The sequence below is a fragment of the Centroberyx gerrardi genome, chromosome 1, assembly GCF_048128805.1.
Source record: "Centroberyx gerrardi isolate f3 chromosome 1, fCenGer3.hap1.cur.20231027, whole genome shotgun sequence".
Classification (NCBI taxonomy): domain Eukaryota; kingdom Metazoa; phylum Chordata; class Actinopteri; order Beryciformes; family Berycidae; genus Centroberyx; species Centroberyx gerrardi.
The window spans coordinates 7,664,116-7,686,241 of record NC_135997.1 but is presented as its reverse complement, the minus strand read 5'-3'; the positions used below and the strand labels follow the sequence as shown (position 1 = coordinate 7,686,241).

The 22,126-nt window shown below is 42.3% G+C and overlaps 1 protein-coding gene across 1 annotated transcript in view; it reads left to right on the top strand.

The window, feature by feature from the left end:
- The window catches only part of map2k5 (mitogen-activated protein kinase kinase 5), a 65,726-nt gene that overhangs the window by 5,115 nt on the left and 38,485 nt on the right, over nucleotides 1-22,126 (top strand). The window contains exons 4-11 of the mRNA XM_078282858.1: nucleotides 4,563-4,632; nucleotides 5,746-5,786; nucleotides 7,236-7,303; nucleotides 7,435-7,483; nucleotides 9,948-10,012; nucleotides 19,762-19,801; nucleotides 20,599-20,667; nucleotides 21,098-21,179. Coding sequence (XP_078138984.1) covers nucleotides 4,563-4,632; nucleotides 5,746-5,786; nucleotides 7,236-7,303; nucleotides 7,435-7,483; nucleotides 9,948-10,012; nucleotides 19,762-19,801; nucleotides 20,599-20,667; nucleotides 21,098-21,179 — 484 coding nt within the window. The remainder of the gene's footprint in view (nucleotides 1-4,562; nucleotides 4,633-5,745; nucleotides 5,787-7,235; nucleotides 7,304-7,434; nucleotides 7,484-9,947; nucleotides 10,013-19,761; nucleotides 19,802-20,598; nucleotides 20,668-21,097; nucleotides 21,180-22,126) is intronic.

Here is a 22,126-nt window from a genome sequence, read left to right as displayed (position 1 = left end):
GCTAATAATTATCAAATTACTTACCTTTTACTACCATGACAACACCACAGAATACACTGGCCTTATTTTTAACTCTGCCTGTCTGCCTTGGGGATTAGTTTTTGGTTGTGTAAACAAGCCAGACCTGTTACCAGTGCCACAAAAATAAATTCTGTATTCCAGAAGTTTAAGTACCATAGTATTAAAGTTAAGGTTGAAAATGTGCTCACTGTTTTGAAGCTGCATGCTTTTCTGTAAATGATTTCATTTAATTCTGTGCAATTTAGAGCCACATGCGAAGACTCATGCAAACACTGAATTTGGTGCAAAACGATCAGTGACCATAGTTATTGGCACGGGAGTGAAGACACAAAAATGAAATGCAGCAATTTGCTTTTAGTGACAGATTATTACAGTGCATCCATCAGTGCCCAAATTTTTGTTATTTGACATCAAGTAGTTTTGTAAAACATGTCATGTCAAAATATCAACCATACACTAAACTATATACATTAACCTTTTCCAGTATCTATCCACTTTTATTTGTCAGAAAGGACCACAATAACCGACTTTCTTCTAATTGTTTTTAACATAAATGCTAAAAAAAATACACAGAATCAAGTCTGACATGCTGCACTTTTGTTTCATTGTTATTTTTATTTCTTAATGCAAAATACCAGCTTATTGTCCCAGGACTTGTGCTTTATTCAGATGATATGATATGCCTCCCCCCTTCACGCACACACACACACGCACACACACTCCACACACAGACCTTTCAGTATCCACAACACTGCACTGCTTCGTCCACAGATTTGAAATGCCATTTGTACAATGAATCTTTTGGCAAACAAATCCAGGAGCCCCGTAATGGCTTTCTGCTCCTCATGGGACAGCCAAGTGTACTAAAAGCTGCTGATCATCTGGAAAATACTAGGCTCACCAAAATATAATTTACACAAGTAGGCTTCTTCAGATGTCTTATGCAAGGGTTATGCATTTCAGCAATCATTTGCATTCGTATTCAAAGGATTTTTTTTGTTGTTGTTTGCTGTGGTTGCCATTTGGCCTCCGCAGAGACCCCAGTGGGTTTTTGCCTTGGTGTTGTTAATTCCAGGTGAGTGGACAGCCATTATGTGAAATTAATAGGAATTAAGGGAAGCCAGCATGTTAGGTGAAAGGCAGGATAATTCATTAGGTTCTCTAGTGGTTGCTAAAGCCTAGGTCACACTAGGCGATTTTAATGCAGATTCTAAGCCCGATTGGAATCTGGGCTAGTCGGGTTTGGGGGCACTCGGGACCGACAGTCAGTGCAAACTATCCTGTAGTGTGAATGGGCTCAAGGCTGCTGACTCTGGCCCAACGTACATTTTTTCAAAAATGTTTGATTTTGTTGGGCTGAGTCCGGTTGGGCTCTTGCGTGTGTGCAGCGGTACAAGATTCACCAAGACTGAAATCTGAGAATGCTAACAGCCAATGGGAGTTTATCTCAAGGGGTGAGAAAAAAGAATGAACCAGAAGAAAAGCATGTTTAAAGGGGAATGCTGCCAATTTTCAATAGTAAAATATGTCTCTCTCTACTCTTCGGGGAATACTGTAATCATCGGCAGAAATTCAGATTGGTTCCAGAGCTGGAATTGCCAGGTCCAGCTGGGTCAGGTCACATGAGCAGCTTACTACCTCTGATGCTAATTTGGCACACCCCCTTTTCATTACAGTGCAATGTCAGTGGAAGTTTGGATCTAAGATATGAACCTGGCAATTTCTGAGCTTATTTGAGTGTCTCCATCCAAATGAGCCAAATAATTCTGAAGTGCTATTTGGTTGCAAAAGAAAAAACAATTGCGTCTTACGAAGATCCACCAATATTCTCTGGTTTTGCAAGTATTTCCCTGCTACGCTGTATGTGCAGCAATGGACAGCCATGTGCTTCTCGCAGTCACCAAGGCAATGTTTGTATTTTTATTTTTAGCTTTATTTTTTACTCCACATATTTGCGTCTTTCGATGTCTGAAGTAGGAAATCTGTAAAACTGAACTCCCTCTTCATTCGACTTTTGATAGTTTGAGCACATTGGTACAGAGCACAAACTGCCGTATTGGTTTGTTGTTGTGGTTGTGGTTGATGTAGCACATGCACACCTAATTCCATCCCCAACCATATCACATAGCAGTGAAATACTTGCAACAACATTTCTTTTACAAAGCAGTCAACACTTCAGAATTATTTGGCTCATGGGGGGCGCCCCGGTGGGTCACCGAGTAGAGCGCGTACCATAAGGCTCAGTCTTTCCCACAGTGACCCGGGTTCGAATCCGGCCCGCGGTAATTTGCTGCATGTCCTCCCCTCTCTCTCCCATACCTTCCTGTCTTTCTCTGACTATATATATCTGTCAATAAAGCATGAAAAATGGCAGGTTCACATCTTAGATCCAAACTTCCACTGACATTGCACTGTAATGAAAAGGTGGCGTGCATCCTAGGTAAGTAAGCTGCTCATGTCACCTGACCCAGCTGGGCCTGGCAATTCCAGCTCTGGGACCGATTTGAACTTTCTGCCTAAGATCACACTACTCCCCGAAGTATAGAGAAAGACATATTTTACTGTTGATAATGGGTGGCATTCCCCTTTATCAACAACAACTTGCTTCTCTCTTGGAGGAATAAATATCATATAAAATGTGAAAAATGTAAAATGTGAAAGAAATCTCATACAATATTGTCCTTCAATATTATCCTTGCAAAAATGTCACTTCAAAATACATTTGTAATGTAAATGTAAACGTCTGTACCATAAAACAAGAAATGATAGAACATTTTGTAATTGTATTTACAGTGAATTGTTCTGGACAAATGGGGAAAAAGTTTCTTATTGATAAAATTAGGTAGTGTGTGATCCCTCGTCTTAATGTGTGACGGCCCATCTTTGTCCCGTCGCTAGTTTGAACAGCTTCCCACTGAGACGGCAAGCAGACCATTCGTTTAGTTTTTTTGTGATGATAATCAGTCAATAAGTTGATGAGCAGACTTTAAGTATACTGCCAGTTTTATTTTTTTAATCAACACCACTCGTTTATGTTGCCTGGAAACAATTCATGCTACTTATTGCAGAGCAAAATTAATGCTCAAATTCAACACTTAATTAACATCAGTCTGCAGAGGGCATTTATTGTAAAAACTACCCACCATCCCCGAGAACATTGATTGCTACATGCTCCTGTGAGACCCACCAGTCTTCCAGGCATCTCTAATCATTGTTCGACACCTTGAAAGACAGACGCCCCTGTTGAAAGTTAAAGACTGGCCTGTGTCAGGTGCTAAAAAAAAACATGTGACCTCATCCGTTCCTCACTCAGCTCCCCCTGGAGGTAGCGGCTCTAATTCCACCGTTCTTACTCCCATTTCCCCTCAGTCTGCTAATGATGATGAGACCCACTCTCTCCTCTCCCTTTCCCACTTGTCCCTTAAGGCTGAGCGATGGTATTTGGGATCGGACACTGTTTAGTTATTGGCCAACAAAGGAGAATGTCTTTTAATAATACACCCACTACAGATTAGGTGGTAATTGCAGCCTTAATCAATAAGCTAGCTGAGCGGAAAATTAAAGGTACGTGAAGCCCACCCCCCCCAACACACACAACACGTTTTTGGTGTTAGGCCCATTGTTCATATGTGGCCTAGTGAGAATGCTGGAGGGCAAAAGCAGAGGGCTGGGAGCGAGGAGGGATCTGACAGTGATAAATAGGCCTTTTAATAACAGCTGTGCCACTTGGGTAGCCATTCTGATCCATTCCCGTCCAAGCTGGTCCCATCGTCCTCCCTCCCTCCCTCCCTCCCTCCCCAACAATGAGAGAGCAAATTTACATTTCTGTGTGATCTAATATGACTTAGTAGTTCATACTGGATTACAAATGACAAGACACAATGAGCACATGTGTACTTATAAACTAGATTACACAAACACATGTAGCCTACACCTTTGCAAGTGTCCATCTGGGGTAAGGTCTCTATGTTAATTTTTGTTGGTTTCTAGCCTACAAAGAGGAGGGGACATAAACACACATGCACAACACACGATTTAACAGATGGTTTGGTTAACTGAAACATCAATTGTTATGTTGCCTTGGCAAGTGTCTGAAAGGCTCCAAAGTGTGTGTGCACGTGTTAGTCCTATAGGGTATGAGTGTTTGGTGAGCTGTTGACCTGGAGGAGAAAAGGGTTAATGCTACACTCCTCTAGAACAAGCCCACAGGGCATTGGTCCTCACCGGCAACAGATTGCAACACAGCATGCTCTCATTTTTGGGAACGCTCTGGATTAATTCTGACGTCATTTAAATATACTGCTGATTTTTGTGTGTAATAGACCCATTAAAATGTGTGGATGATGTGCATAGTTGATTTGCAAATTTATCAATACATTGGATTGTTTTTTGTCATGCAGACTTCAAGTCATGCTATATTTGTACACTGGCTTAGATGCCATCTGAAATTGTATGTTTGTGTCATAATTTTTGTTTTTGTTATAATCACCAGGAACATCCATTGCTCTTAACTATTTGCTCCTCTTTCTTTTTCCCTTCAGTACTGCAACACAGTGAATGAACAACGGATGAATGGACTCCTGCCAGACCCTCTCCAGATATTTCCACGAGGTATGGAGTGACTGCATGTACATTGGCATTTGCACATGGGTGTGTTTGTGTTTGACAATGTATAATTCTTAATTGTCCAAACACATTACTGTTAAAGCCATAGAAAAGTTAATGTTAAATGCCTGTTATTTTCATATCATCATAACACATCTTGTTAACCAACCATCGAGATTTAACAAAATGCGTCATTTACTAAAGTTGAACAGTTTCACCATCGCTCACATTTGTCTGTGGGTTGCAGAGAATATGGACCTTAAACTCTTTAATATGCAAATCAATAGTGAACTTGCAAGAACTAACCTAAAGCCGGGGAACAAATAATAATTTCTGCAATTACTCAGATGATCCAACTGTGCTGCCATGCATGGTTATCTCTAATTAGTCAAAATTACCATTATTTAAAAGAAAATGTACATTTTCACATGAAAATATTTACACTGTCCCAGTCAAAATCTATTGTAGGGAATTGGACTGAATCAGCTGTGTCACGTTCAATGACAACAGGAGAACTGGAGTTTAGGGTTGCTAGGAGTAACAATGCAGCCTCTTGAAAAAGAAATGGCTCATTCAATTGAGTGTTGACACTGATGATTATTTAGTACAATCTTTTTAGTTCCAAGGGCACAGAAACTACAAACCTGTGTTGGCTGAACCTTGCCCAGATGGGAGAGAGTCTCTCAGTCTCTGACATGGTTCCTCCTGTAGCTCGTCATGAGCTACAGCATGAGTGCATTCTCACTTCATACCTTTTCCTTGAAGTATCTACATATGTTTTTGTCTACACTTAAAGTTACACATGAAAATAGCTGCCAAGAGCAAAGCGACGACATTTTTACTGTCTCTCTCTCTCTCTCACTCTCACTCTCCTTCTCTTTCTCTCTCTCTTTCCCTCTCTCTCTCTCTCTCTCTCTCTCCCCCTCCTTCCCACTACTGCGGTCTCAAGAGGCCAACATCTCAATCACTCTCTCCTCTGCAACTAATTTCAGAGTCACCCTCATTTCATTTCATTTCTTTTTTTTTTTTTTTTTTTTCCTTTAAAGAACTGATTCCTTTTCAGCACATTTGTAAATGGCCCAGTGATGTGTTCTACAATCTAGTCAATTACTGTTTCAGCCGGCAAGACTCCAGGGATCCGGAACATACATGGCCTGAAGGTACCTATCTCAATAATTGTTTCAGCTGCCTTACACAGAGAGCGAGGGGGGGTGAAAAAAAAGTTGAGGCAAATGGATTGGTAACGCTGTGTTCCACTTATTGAAATGTCAGTTGAAGTCAAGGCTCTCCTTTTCTTTCGCTCATTCTCTCGCTCCCCTCGTCTATATTTATGTATGTAGATGGCTGGCTGTGGTTGTCGTGGAGCTTCTGTCTCTCCCTCCCTTTCTCTCTCTCTCTGTGTTCATTTGGTTATGCTGGGATAGTCATTTAAGAGCAAGGGTGTTATACTCAAACCCCGACCCCCCCCAGAGTATTATGATCCTCTCATTCCATACATCTGATAGGAAGAGCATCAGGGTTGGTTAGACCAAACTAAGTCAAGCAGGAAGAAGGCGTCTTTGCTCAACCATGAAATTGTCATTACAAGCCCCCCCTCCATACAGAAATGGCTGTTCCCAGACCTTCCCACTTTATGTCGGGCATATGTTGCTGTTGAAACCCGTTGCTAATTACCATGGGTTAACTGGCTTGACACCTCTCCAGATGATTCATATTACATTCATCTCCATTTCAATAATAAAATCTCCCCCCAAATACTGCTTTATTTAATGTATCCTCCGAGGAGCTTTGGTAACAACTGCTGAACTGCATCAATCTTTTTTTAAGGTCAAGGGTCTGTTTTGAGAAGATGATGTTTTCCAAAAACCTTTGGTCCTTTAGTAATCTTTCCCCTCTTTTCTCCTGTTTTAATATAAAAGTAATTGGCTGAGGGGAGTCTTGCGCTCCATTTAAATTAGGTCTTCCTGGGCACTAATTAAAGAGAGGATCTCTGTGCCTTAGTGGACCCAACACACCGGCCTTTTGACCTCAATTAAATGAGTTATTTTTAGTATCTCCCTTACAGTGTCTTATTGCTTCTCTTTGTTCAATATCTGGGTTGAGTATAGAGGTCTTTGGAGTAAACATAGATGCAGTTGAATGGATGCAAAGGACAGTGTCCCTAGTGAGGCGTGCTTTTGATATGTGTTTGTTTTTTTTATTGATGTGCCTTAAGTTCATCTTCTCCATCTTTTCCTCCCATTCCCTTTTATCAGTCTTTCTCCCTCTAGTGTTAGCCCATATTACCTTCATGAAACCTCATTTTTGGTCCTCTTTTCCTCTCCTCTCTTCTCCTCCCCTCACCCCGCTTCCCTCTCCTGTCTGTCAGCCTTTCCCCTCTACCTCTACACCTCCTCTCTCATTCTTCTTTCCCTCCCTCCCTTCTCTCTCTCACGAAAGCCAATTAACCTCCAGCCTGAACTGAGAGGTTGTGTTTTGTTCTTGTTCATTAGGGGGTCTGGCCATATGTCTGTCTGTCTGTCTGTCTTTTGGCCTTGACCACTAAATAAGTGTGTGTGTGTGCGCGCGTGTGTGTGCGTGGGCATTTGTGTGTGTGCGCACACCCTCAGGTGAATACAAGACCTAACCCAGCCAATGACTGCGCCCACGCTGTCCCAGACCCCATAGCCAACAACAGGTGAGCTTGCTGGGGCATGAGGAGGACGTTACGCAGCCTGGAATAAAGTTCATTTGGTTGGGGGATAGATGGATAGAAAGATGCGATGTTTCACTTATAAGTCAATGTAACTGCTGTTTTCCCTGCTCCAGCTTAAAGAAGTCATCTGCTGAGCTGAAGAGGATCTTGACAAACGGACAGGTGAGGCATTCACTTTGAGAGCCTGTCTTTTGGTTTATGTGGAAATGCGCCACTGTCTTCTCACTGCCCCTCCTGTCACACCCAGTTTCCTTTGACCAGAGCAAGGCATATTCTTACTAGTGAGTGGCTCCTCCATTGATTTCCTCTGCTGCCAACTGTGGGCATGTTATCCAGTGTGTATAGTCAGTCATTGTCTCTTTGCACTGTGGTGTGGATCACAGGGCCGCACTGGGAGCAGGAGGTCTGTGGGTTCTTAAGTCCTAGTCATTCTCACTCATAGACACAGGCAGACACACACACACACACACACACACACACACACACACACACACACACACTGTGGCTAGCGTGTCAGGGAGACAATTAAGCCAGCGGCCTCTCAGGTTTCTTCTGTAACACAGTGAACTAATAGAGCTGTTGTCTCCCTCCTCCTCCATTCCTTCATCTGTCTCTTCTCATTCGCTTTAACCCCCCTCCTCCCACCATGTTATCAAATCAATTGAGGTGAATTGGAGGGAAAGGTGTGTGTGTGTGTGTGTGTGTGTGTGTGCGTGTGTGCGTGTGTGTGTGTGTGTGTGTGTGCTTGCATGTGTGCTAGGGGGGTATTTATCCCCTAGTGTTGCCTGTCTCTCCCTGTCTGTACAAAATGAATTTTGGCAGCCACACATTGATATCATATCAGCCACATTACAAACAAGCATCTGCCCACACAAACTGGCTTATTGACAAGGCACTGTTAGCCAGCGGCCTCACCACACACACACACACACACACACACACACACACACACACACACAGATCCACACAGGTTGTGAGATGCAAATGTTTGTTTGATCGCTTTCTGTCCCGTCTAAATGGAAAGGGTGAATGGTGTGAAGAGCAAGGCGGGCGATTAAGGGACAAAGCATAGGAGAGCCTGCAATACATCTTTTTATAAGAGCAAGGATTCATAAAAAGGGCTTTTACTTAAGCTGCAGGGCAGGGGTGGGCAACCTTTTACAGCATAAGATCTCATTTCTCCTTGACTACCTTGGGGTGATCTACCAGCCCTAGCCAAGCAGATTACATTACTATTTACAACCAGAACAGGCAGGGTGGCATAGTAGTTAGGCCAGTCATTGTCAACATTTATAGTTGAAATGTAACTACTTTTTTACTTGGCGGAATTATTTTACAGTTTGATTTGAAATATAGAATTCAGGCTTTCTGATACCTTAAAAAAATATTTTTCAACCCGTAGTACTGAGTATGTTAGTCTATTTTGAAGTGGGTATTGACAGAGGAATATTTCACTTGCGTATTAGTGCTACTTATTGCGGTGTCATAGTAATCCACACTCTTAAATTCAACTTGACAAACTCAACCTCCATCTATCTGGTGTTAAATTAAGCCCACCACTGCAAAATTTTGTGAAAATAATGTATCATTACCTGTCCGGTTTAGTTTAGTTATAAACCATCTTCATAATGGAGACAGTCTGCCAAAACAGGGGAAGACTGTGGAGCAAAATAAGGCAGGGGTTTTGTCTGACTTAATGTCAGTTGAGCTTGTAACCATGCAAAGATACGTGTAGTTGCATGGCTCTAGTAGTAGTGACTGTAGAAAATGTTTTCCTCAATTCTCATCTTTTTTTTTTCTAATTATCCCCACAATCCCCACTGACATGCACATTGCAATAGACTGATACGTCACAAACTCTGCATTACCCACTCAAGCTTTAGTAATTTTGCTGATCCAATACTCTTCACTCCATTGTTAGACTTTAAGTGGGATCTGTATTCTCCAATTCTCATTCTGTTGACTGGTATTGGAGGTATTTTCAGATGTGGTCTAACTAAATCACAACCAGATTATTATATGAGTGCTCATTTTAAAGGAATTTCATTGACCAACAAGGAAATTTGGACATGTGTGTAGTAAACCCCTGTGGAGAAACAGACAGAGAGAGAGGAGGAAACTTTTCCCCAGCCCCCCCATGTCAGCTGGGGCCACGTTATATTACCCCCTTCTGACACCTTTTATCAAAGTGGAATGGAACGACGACAGCAAACAAATCGTCATTAAACTCTACATCACTCACCTCCCCCCTCACCCAAGCACAATGTCCTTTTATAAATTGGACAGCAAATGTTGTATTGATCTCCTCTCCTCCTCCTCTCTCTCTCTTTCTCTCTCTCTCTCTCTCTCTCTCTCTCTCTCTCTCCCTGTTTTCTCTCCTTCTGTTGCTGAACTTGGAATGACCTGAACGCCTGTCTTGTTTATAGCCTCCAGTAACATTTAGTTCTCTCTCTCTCTCTCTCTCTCTCTCTCTCTCTCTCTCTCTCTCTCTCTCTCTCTCTCTCTTTCATGCTCACACCTGCGTAGTTACACATAACCTTCATTGGCTCCATGTCTTCTCATGTTTTGGCATCTCTACCAACTCAATAGCACTGCTATATACCTGTTTGTGTTTTTTGCCCTTTAGATAAATGCTCAAGATATCCACTACCAAGAACAACTCGGCCATGGAAATGGAGGCACAGTGTACAAGTAAGTGTTTGCTGGCTCTTACATTCAGGCACCAACATTACAAGGCCACAGCACAATAGCGGTTAGTGACACTGAAAAAGATGCTTGCTGATTCAAGTGAGATGGTGGGAATGATGAATTTAGTGATGTTGCAGCAGTTGCACAGTGTCGAGGAACAATGTCTGTGAGTTGCCAGTTTTGAACTGATGAGGATGTGATATAATGCTTGACTTTTCATCTGTTTTATGCTCACTTTTTATGACAAACGTTACACTCGTGCCTCTACAGTGGGTGTCTGGTGAGGGTTCTCAATTTTTCACTGCCCCCCCCCCTCCATCTGTCCATAAATCTCTCACTGTTTGTTGTGACATCCATCAGGCCAGTTTGTGTCTACGCCTTTATTTATTTATTCTGATCTGAAGGTTGCCAACATATATGATATTGATTTGGGGCTGTAAGGTATGAGAGCAATTGGCTTAATCGGTCTACAGTACAGCACATTACCTGCCACAATAGATAGAAGAGTTCCCTCATCTCTGGCTAGACTGATGTATTACTGCCCTGCTAACATTATGACAAGGTTGGCATTTGAGTTGCTGCTTTTATCCCCCTATTCCCCACCCAATGTTGTCCTCCCTCCCATCAATCCACTACTATTGAACTGTTTTATTGAGATTGAAGTATTGATCACTGCTCAGACTAACCTTGACTTGACAGAGTGGTCTGTCTCTCACATTCCCCGGCAACCCCAGTAAATTTCCTATCTAGCAAATCCACTTTTATTCTTTTGAAAGGACAGTCTCTTATTGTCTCCCTTTTTTCTCCTACTGCCTTTTAGTGTTTTATCACGATGAGATAGTTTCATTAACAGCCAATCTCTCATAGTAGTAGGAGAAAGAGATTGCCGATCAGATAGGCACTAGAAATGGTTACACTGCACTGGGGAAGGCCGATATTGCAAGCCCAACAACTTCGCAGTCAATTGAGCTCAGCAGAAAATCCATATGCTTTGGCGCAGAATTTTTTATGGTTGGGAGGAGAGGGTAAAAAAACCTGCTGATTTGATTTTTTTTTTTTTTTTTAATTCTTGCCTGCCCAGTTCATGTTATTTTTGGGATGTGAACTATTTTGTCTCATGTACATTTTTATTAACATACAAGCACCCATCCATCAATTTTCTAGGCGCTTATCCGGGACAGTACTGCCCTTACAGAGTGCCAGAAGCATCTCAACTGGCTTCTCTAAATCTAGAAAAGCAACGGCTCGACACAGAGGTCCTCCCAGATCGCTAAGCTCCTCACTCATATCACAAAGAGTGAGGCCAGCCACCATGCACAGAATCCTAATTTTTCCTGATTTTTGTCTGCTTGTATCACAATCTCATTCTTTTGATCAGTACCTAGAGCTTGTGGCCATAGGTGGGGGTCAGGACGAAGATCAACCGGTAAATCGAGCGCTCTGCTTTATGGCTCAGCTCTCTCTTCACCACCACAGTCCAGTACAACGTCGTCATACTGCACCCGATGCCCAAAACTGGCAGTCAATCTCACAATCCTTCTTACACTCACTCATGAATAAGACCCCAAGATCCCTGAACTCCTCCCCTTGGGGCAGCTGCTTACCCCTCACCTAGATGGGTCAAGCCACCTTCCTCATCCCGACCACGTCACGATCAGCCACACACCGCTCCAGTGCGCATTGGAGATCACAGTGTGATGAAGCCAGTAGGACGACAATATCTGCAAACAGCAGAACACCACCCTAATGTCACCAAACCGGACACTCCTGTGATGTTCTGTCCATGAATTCTGCAAACAGAGGTTTTGAACAGGGTCCATTTCATCTTCATATCCCCAACATCCACCAGGATACTTGCTCGGAGGTGAAAGCTGAAATCATTCTGGACAGAGTCCTCCACCAGGCGTTCCCACCAACCCCTTACTACAATTTTGGGCTTACCAGGCCGGTCTGGCAACCTCCTGGTTATCTGATCCACCATTATTGGTGACAGCTCAGCCCTTCTTTTCACCGAAGTGTCCACAATATATGGCCTCAGGTCTGATGAAACGACTGCAAAGTTGATCATCGACCTTTGGCCCAAGGTGTTCCTATACCATGTACACTTAACCTCCTTATGTTCTAACATGGTCTTTGTTATTGACAATCCATGACTAGCGCAGAGGTCCGGTTCAGATCATGGAGGCCATTCCTCCTAATCATACCCCTCCACGTATCCCTAACCCCGCTTAGTGCCTCTCACCCTGGACAACTCCTGAGTAGGAGAAAGACCACCCCTATTAAGGAGTTTGGTTCCAGAGCCAACCCTATGCATGGAGGTCAGCCCAACTGTATCTAGTTGGTACCTCTCAACCTTTCACACCTACAGAGGTTTTGATCCACATTCCAAGAGCCAGTTTCTGTTGCCAAGGTCCATGACACCTAGGTCTGGTCCACCCCTGCCCTTGGTCGGGCAGACAGTCCGACGCGAGCACCACTCCCGGGCCTGGCTGCAGGAGTGTGCCCCAGTGTCTCTATTCCGGGTGAGGCTCTCCTAGGTCTTGTTGAACCATTCATTGGCGACTTCTTGAATCGCTATTTGTCTTGCCCCTTGCCTGAGACCAGTTTGACTTGGGTGTCCCTACCAGGAGCACAAGGTTCCCAACACCACAATAAGGTTGCGATTCAAGGAAGGGAACAATCACTTGCAATATTTCATGTGCTTAATTTAAATTTTTAATTTTCAGTCAGTTTTATTAAGCTTTATAGATGTAGACTACGCCTTAATATGCCGCATGAAAGCTCTCAATTCTCTCTCCATCATGACTATAAGGTTGATAAAGCGACCTGATGAACAGCTGTAGCCATGAACAAACAATAAAAGTATTCTTTAATCTATTAGAAGACAAGACAAGGCACAGCATAAGCAACACAATTCTAGCTCTTTTTTTGCCTTCATTTAACCAGACAGTCCTTTAAGAACAAATTCCTCTTTACAAGGTGACGTGGCAAGAGGAAATTCACTTCCTGAGGAGAAGTGGAGGGGTCAAAAAAATAACTACATCAACAGAAGTATACAGCCACTTGTTTACAAGAGCCTCATCATGGTGGCATTTCCCTAAAATGTCTGGACAGGAAGCTGAGATTATCCAATCAGGCGCATAAAAGGATGTAGATGTGAAGAGTCCAGGTGGAACAGATCACCTCAGTCCACTGGCCCTTTCCTTCAGTGCTGACCCCGGCCTTTGGGTTGTGTTTCCACACTGAGACAAAATAAAAGGGCATTAGATGAAGATGTGCTTGGGGTTTAGAGTCTTAGCCTAATTGTCTCCAGCGTATTTAGTAATTAGTAATCTGATTACTCAGAATGTTTAGATCAGTGATTATCAACTGGTTTTGCATTAGGACCCAACTTCTATCTTGCCTGAGAAGTGGGAACCCATTGAATACCAATATATCAAAAGAGCTGTTCTTTATGGTAAAAAAAACCTATAAAATAATGAATTGAGAGAACATGTACGCTGCAATAACACAAGAATGTTCTGGTTCTTTATAAACAAAATTGAAATGAATATCATACACTAAGCATACACTCCACAACACTTTGAGTAGACCAGTGGTTCCCAAACTTTTTAAAGTCCTGTACCCCCTCAAACATTCAACCCAGCCATGTTTGTAAGCCTGCTACAAAAAGGAAGTATAACAAACATAAAGTAGGCCTATATGAAGACATGACAGTGTTATTAACAATTTTGTTTATTCAGCCTCGTATAAAGCCCTCTCATATTTCAAACAAGTGACATGCACATCAGCTCAAGCACAATATGAATGACTTCTCACCACAGACTAATGTGACGGGGTGTGCTTGACTTGAAGCACATAACTCCGCAATGTTGGGTTGAATGGGAGAGAGTTTCAGTCTCAAATCATTTTCCACACACAGTCTGTGCCTGTACTTAATGTTCATGCTAGTGAGGGCCGAGAACCCACTCTCACATAGATATGTTGTTGCAAAGGGCATTAAAGTCATTAAAGAATTTTTGGACTTCCCACAGCCTGTCTCCGAGACACAGAGCGAGTAGACAGACATGGTGCCGTCTCACAGCATGTATTAGTGAGGACCAATATATGGAGATAAGGTTAAAAAATGGCGACGTGTTCCTTTAAGGTTGTGGAGGTTTCCTTTAAGAGATTCCTAGAGGTCACACTAAAGCCAGAAAGTTTAGGCAAGAGTAGGTAAAAATAGATGAGGGAATGGGGTCATAGTCGCTTCCAACAGCTCCAGTGACCTGTGTGTTCATCTTACCGAAATGTAAGTAAGCTCAAAGGAAAGATAAGATGTTAAAGGAAAGACGTTTTTTTTCCCCAACAAACCTAAAAACATGCCTGTTTGATGTTTGTAATGGTCCTGAAATTGTATAAAAAGCCAGTTGTTGGCACTGACTACTGTTTTTTTACTGTCACATGTTCAAAATACTGGCATAGATTGTGCATGCCTATAGACTATTAGATGGATTATTGATGTACTTTAACTTATTTAAACCTATAATTATAATACATTGTGTTACATTAAAGAAGAGCTGCTCTGTACACTGCATGAACATTTTATTCACAGATAATTTCATTGTAGTCATGTGAGACCTCACTTTTTGTAGTTCTTGGCTGCAGGGTGTATAGGTTATAGGCCATAAGTGTATGGGTATATGTATGAATAGATGGGGACATGGTGATGCCTTCTCTAATATGTCCTACATCACCTCTAGATGAAACAGTTTTTGGTTAATGTAAAACACAAGCACTTTGACCATCAAACATGCACAAAGGGTTTTTAGCCCTTTCCCTACCACCCAGCCAGGCACCTTGGGTATTACTTTAAATTGCTTCTTTTATATATATATATAAAAAAGTAATTCAGTCCGCTCCTCTGTTGGGCTTTGCGTCCTGTTCCAGTGTTATTATATGTCACAGTATGAAGAGTTGATAACCCAATGACATACATATGCACACACACGCATAGCTACACATAGTGGAACATGCACACACGTGTGCCCACACAAGCACAAACACTTACCATTATCAGTCACGCACAAACACTACACATGCAAGGACACAATGATTTGGTATCCCCTCTGATCTAAAACCCCCATTGAAATCCTTCACTGTTGTCTAATGTGTAGTGAATACAACCCCCCTCTTTAGAAACCAATTCTCTGTCCTCTTCAGCCTCTACCCTTTGGTCCAGCTTATATGAGGCTTATCACGTGTGAAAAGCACCACCAAAGGCTCCCCACCTTTTAACCTCTTAGCCCGTTTATGACCCAGAGCCATTTAGACTCAATTGGATGTTACCAACACCTCAGCTTTCCATAGCCACACGGTGACCTAGCCATCCATCAATGTCGGCCTTTGTTTTTTATTACACACTCTCTCTGAGGTCCATCTTGTCCACCAATCTAACAGACTCTATGGCTTATAAATACGATAACAAGGACACAGAGGCTATTTCGTGCCTCATGGATCCAGCAGCGCAATTAGAACAAGCACATTTACATGGCTGTGACTATGGTGACATCCACTTAAACACCCATGGCTTTTCCTTCAGTCTTCCAGCCCATTTTCTCCATTGATTTTTTTTTTCACCCCATTGATTATATTGTAAGTTGAAGGGCCGAAACCCTTTGGCTGTTTAATTGGTTGATGAGTTTTGCTTGTATGTATACTCAAAATGTGTGGGCCGTTAAGAGGGGGATCACTCACACTCTGTATTTAAGATCTATGTTACTTCTGCATTGACTCTATTCTCACCAGTCCACTCTTCCATCCCATTTACCCACCCTCCCTGCTTCAACTGTCTTTTCACTTTTTATGATCTACAGTGGCATGAAATCCAAAACCTTTGAAAGGCTTTATCTTATGTGCCTATTTCTATCTTGTGCTTATTTGTTTGTGAGTTAGCCTAATGGCATCACATTTGGGTTGTAAAGGGAGGTAATATTTCCATTAATTATTTGGAAACTTTTCTAAGTAGCTTTCCATTTTTCGAAGTTAGTCAAACTCTCCAATTACTCATTTTAGGCCATGGTAGGTGTGTCAAACTCACTTACCTGATATCACCAGTTAGCGTACTTGTTTAACCAGGAGATCTAATTTGTGAAATCGGTAGGATGATACACATGTCTGCAGATACAGCGGCCCTCAAGCACAGGCCAGATAAGGGGAATCAGGTTTCCTCAGCAGAGGCTGGTAACTAGACGGAATATCGGCCAACAGTTTATACAGATATCTTGTGATGTATTTGGGCACGTCGCCATTTATGTAACCTGTGGTCACTAGGTGTTTCAGGTCTTTCAGCATAAGACACCCTCACCCTGGTAACCCAGCTGGGGTTGACCAGTCTCTGGCTTGTGTAATGTGACCAGTCTCTTGGTATGCGTAGTCCACAGATTCATCCTCTTGATCCTCTCAACAGCTCTGTGGTGGTTTTGTTGACCCCCCTCTTGTTGTAGACAGGAGGCTGTAGGCCCTGCATAGAGGCTGGCCTGCAAACTTTTTATAGCTCACCTTGACAGATGCACATTGTACAAACCACCTCCGCTTGCGGCGCTTATCCACAATGTCCTCATACTTGGCCCTCCTCCTCATATTGGCCTCCTCCATGTGAACCTCCCAGGGAAGAGACAGTGGCTGATTTTCCTCTTAAAGCTTTGACAGACAATTGTGGGACCTCATAGGGGGTACAGGAGATTCCTGGGAGGATGGCATGCTGGTAAATCCAGACCTTGAACTTGCCTGGCAGCCCTGAGTTTTCCTCTGCTGCCAGCTACGACTTGCTCCTGTCTAGTTGCCTGGATTGATGCCATATCCTTTAGTGTGGAGTCACAGGTCTTGCCCTGGCTTCAGGTTTTTCCATGATGGATGGCATCAGAGTGCTCTCTAGGGAGAAGTTAAACTTGTCAGCCAAATTTCCTCTCTTCAGTACTTGGGCCCTGGATTTTGCTGGTTTGAAGCACAGATGTACCTTATTGAGCTTCGTACGGCCCTGGATGATCCACCTGCAACCTGGCACTGATGTAGTTGCCACTGTCAGGTGAACTATAAATGCTCTGTTGAGGGGCTGCCGGATACCAGACCTGGTCGATGGGTCTTTGCGCTACAGTTCTTTTGATTTGACTACCATGTTCATGCTGCAAAGAGGATAACCAAAATAGTGCATCTCACAATAATATCCTTTTGCTTTTCCTACTAATACATGATAAGATGTAATAGAGAGTAGCCTCTCCAAGCCTTTGAGATGTTATTTGGGCCTCTCATCCTCAGTGCTCGTAATGCACTGGGAACTTGGCAAGCCTTCTTTGTGTGTGTGCGTGTGCATATGTGTATGTCTGTCTGTGTATATATGTGTTTATGTTTGTGTCCGTCTGTGTCAGTGAGGAGGCCCATTACAGCCATTTCAGGTGAGAGTGTCAGGGAGAGAGAAAGGCAGCCCGTCATCCACGTGGCACTGTAAACCTACTCCTGCAGTCCTGATCCAGGAGGCCAGGCTCTCTAACCCACGGCCCCAACTTCAGAGACATGGAGAGAGGCCCTATGAATACTGCATGATGGAGCTTTTATTACAGCGCGAGCTGGAGTGTAAATAAGATCCAGGCAATGGGGCACGTTTACTGGGGTCAGATCAGGGGGAAGTGGCGGGGGGTGGCTATGTAACCTTGTCCCCCTCTCTCCTGCTGTCACAAGCCTGTCACTGTAACTCATACAGGGAGGCTCAGCCCTGAGGTGGTCAAGGACAGTCTGGGAATAAAGCAGCAGTCACTCCATATCTCTAGCCTTAAGATATGCCCCCCCAACCTAATTATTTTCAACTTTTGGATATCATAGTTTTATCTTTTTTATATTACAGTTTTTACAATTAGAAGCTTTTTTCTTTTACAGTCAGAATGGCTGGAATCTTCCTGGATATCTATAGTTTGTTGTCTTAGACTATAGAAATATGCATACTGTGGACACATTTATCATTTAATATTTATCGATTAATTGATTATCTTATCAAAGGCGTATTTAAGAAACCAACCTGCAAAAAGATAAGATATTTTTGAAAACCACTTTGGACCTGAGCCAAATGAAAGTAAATGATAAAGGCAGGATATGTAAGTATTTGGGAGGCTTGTCTTGCTCAATCCAAACCTCAGGATCTCAGACATCAGAAAGCTGAGAATATGCATGCAATATGCACCCAATAATTGCGCGCACACACACACACACACACACACATACAATACACATGCACACAATGTCCCATACATACATATGCTGCTCTCCTTGTGTCTTTCAGTGGTGTTTAATTGGTGGAGCCACCAACATATTCAACAGGGTGGATATTTCTTACTGGATTAGTTTGGATTTCTCATTGAGAGCTAGAAGTTGTTCAGCATGGCAAAGACTTGTTTTAATCTCTTTTCAAGCTGCCTTACACACAGAACCTGCCCAATCAGTATTTAACATGTCTACCCCTGCGCTCTTGTCTCAATTAACATCTTCATCTTATCTTAATTAAGAGGCGGCAGTCATGCTTAACTGATATTGATTGTAGCTTAAAGGAAGACAGAGACATCAAAACGGAAACAAGGCCATCAGCCTTATGTGCACAGAGCCCTTTTACAGAAAAGACGGCACGTGTTATCAACAACATTTGGGGTGCAAAGAAAAATCATCGCCTACTGTACATAAGTCAGAAGAAGGGTTACGGTTTGTTACATTAACAGCACAGCAGAAGAATTAATATAGCTCAACATGTATGGCTACTATGAATCCCCGGGGCAGTTGGTAGTGCCACTGTTCTTCTAAAGTGAAATATCTCTTAAAAATTCCCCAAGCAATCTATAGTTTCTATTGACCTCAAGAGACTGTTCATAAATTCCATTGTCAGAGAAGATGTCTAACCTACAGCTCATGTCCAGCATGACATAGCCGCGATCAGGAACCAGTGTTTGTTCTAACTGTAGGTAGTTACCAGACATGGCGCTAATAGGTGTCATTAATTAAAGGCCTGGGCCAGTTTAGAGGTGTCTGGCTGAAGAGCAACACGATACCCCAATCTAAAACACATTAATCACACCTTGCACCATACACATTCGCTCTGGAAGACCCGCTGACAGGTGAGATGCCAGGTATCGCATTTACCAGGCCCGCTCGCGAGCAAACCAGCCTGTGTGACGTACACTGCCCCCGCCTCATCCCCATCACCTGACAGCTGTTGGACATTATTTGTCCTTGAGGATTGTATGTTGAGAGGTCCCGGGGTATTGTCACTGGTGCCGTAAACTAACCTTCACGGGCTGTAACTAAAGCCGACGTTTGGCATTAAGGAGTTTGATAATTAAATCATTATGGGGCCGGTCTGTGGCTGCTGCTTTACCTGCAACCCAAAACCCTGTCTGGAAGAACTAGTGATAGGGCTGACTGGACTGGTTTTGGGTGATGACCTCTGACCTTTAGGAGAAATGACAGAAGCATTTTGTCATGCTAATTGGGAATTCACTGTTCCTTCAGAAAGTCACCAACCTGTGGAATTTCTGTCATTACCCATCAGTTGAACATTTTTTAACATTTCTTTTGTTTGGTATTCCCATTCACATTTCCGTTTTATTTTAATCATAGAAAAGTACATAATGAACAGACCTCTTCATTCAAAAGCAAGTTATTAAGTTATTAAGTACTCTACTGTAGTTTGTGTATGGTTTTGTTTCATATTCTCTCCTTTTTTCTCCTTCTAGAGCGTACCATCTTCTTGGCAAGAGGGTTTTAGCGGTCAAGGTGAGAAGAACTGCTGTGTAGTGTCAGCTTTAACCTCAGTTTTTAACTACTATCCCTGTTGCATCTTTTCACACCACAAAACTAAATTCTCTATTTGAAGTTCATGCGACCTTACCATTTTCCCCACATGCCTAATGGTAACATGCATATGACTACATAATTGGCAATATCAGTTTTACAACTTTTGGCAACCACTTATAGTATTCAGTTTTCAGTTTGAGAAAATATTTTAAATGCCACCATAAAAATTCAATATCAGCAGAGAAATTGATGATTGGTAATTTTGCTTTCCACTCAGAAACAGATCTTGCCACCTCAGCTGTTGTCTCGGAATCTCCCATTAATACACCAATTGGATAATTTCTGATCATTTAATTTCTTGATAAAGCTCTGGCATGGCATGCACTTCTTTGCTCTCATCAGCAAAGAAGTGCATATGCATCATTACAAAGGCTTTACTGACGCCTGCTTTATGCTTCCTATGTGGCTAGACGCGCACAAGCTCCGTATGAATGCAGACGTGCGTCCGTATACAGTGGCATTCATGCGTCTCACTTTTCTCATGACAACCCCGTGCCTGAAAACTGCAATACTTTAGTGGCACTCCAGGAAAATTCAGCTGTCATTATGTCATTATGTTAGTTTTGATCCACTTCACCCTGTTAGCGATGATTGGATTGTATGCCAGAAAATGCAGGTCACCCCAGTACAGAACCATCAGCAGGGTTCACCTGACAGGACTTGGTGGTGTTTTCATAATTAAAGGCCATACCTTGTATACCTGTGTTTCGTTGTAGGTCATTCCTCTGGACATCACAGTGGAGCTGCAGAAGCAGATCATGTCGGAGTTGGAGATTCTCTACAAGGTTAGCATTGACTGATTTAACCTGTTCCTCTTTGCTAAATGTCCCTTTTTCTCCGTGGAGTTTTATTATCTTATCAGATCTGCATTAATTCATTTAAAAGATAATTCCCATTATTTTCAACCAAGATTCAACCTAGGCCTTTGCCATTGACTGTGTTCAAAATTTCATCACTTACTTTACTGCAGAGCTTTACAAACAGGTTGCTGGATAATTCAAATGCGTAAAGAAGAGAATGTATTTCCAGATACATTTCAGATATATTTCATCCAACAAGGCAAAGTTTCAGTTGGTCCCTTTTGCCTGCTGTAATGTAATGTAATATGATTTAAAAAATGGATGTTGTGTCATCTACAGTTAACTCTTAGTTTCACACTTTCCCCACATTTTGATGCACATTTCCTAATAAAATTGTCTCTTTCCTTTCTTGCAGTGTGATTCCCCCTACATCATCACTTTCTACAGTGCCTTTTTTGTGGAGAACAGGATATCCATATGCACAGAATTTATGGATGGTGAGTCTCTGTGGCCAGTGGATCATACATTTAGTCATAGCTAGCCACAGCTTTATAGAAAGGACTTTGGGGCACTGTCCTCTGTCTCTCCACCATGTATCCATTTACACTTCTGCAGAGCAAGAGAATGTCTTATCGCTGTGAGCTGGTTAGCATGCCTGTGTGCTAAAAGCTACAAGGGCGTGATAAATCTTGACTTAAGTGCATTTGTGTGTGTGTGCATAGATTTGTGTGAGACGGGGTGCTGTCTGTGTTTGTAGGTGTATGTGTGTTTGTCCAAGTGTGTGTTAATGCAGTGATTCCCTTGTTTCACACATTGGTCAACTTGTCAGCAAGGTCTGTCTAACCTCTCAACACTCGTTACTTCATGGAACTTTTCCTGGATCAGTCATTCCAAGTTTAACATGATAATTGCAAACAAAAAAATTGCAACTTTATGGAAATTTCTATGCATTTTGCTACAATTTGTGACATGATACCAAATATCTAAAGTGAGTATGCTGCCATACAAAACCTTTCAGTAGACACTGTATAGGGCTGGATCCACAGTAAGCAAGCTTTAATATTGCAACACAATGCCTTTTAGTTATTAATTAGTATGTGCTTTAGTTTCTACTTGTATTTTCAGTCAGGAGAAGGAGCTCTGAAACAGTAACCTGCATGCTTCTAATGTCTTTGCCCAAACCACTGAATTTAAGAAAGTTAATAATAATCTAGATTGTTTCTCTGGACCTCTGCCAGCTAAAATGATCTGTTTGGGAATGAAGCTGCAATCTCAATAAAGCTCTATTAACTACCTAGCTAGATCATCAGCCGTCTTTGACTAACATTGGAACAAAAAAAGCAATACTCACTTAGACTTGAACTTAGTGTCATGTACTTAGAACTTCTTTATGCAAAGATTGATTTGAAGTTATTATTTCATGCAAACTGACTCAACTATTCAC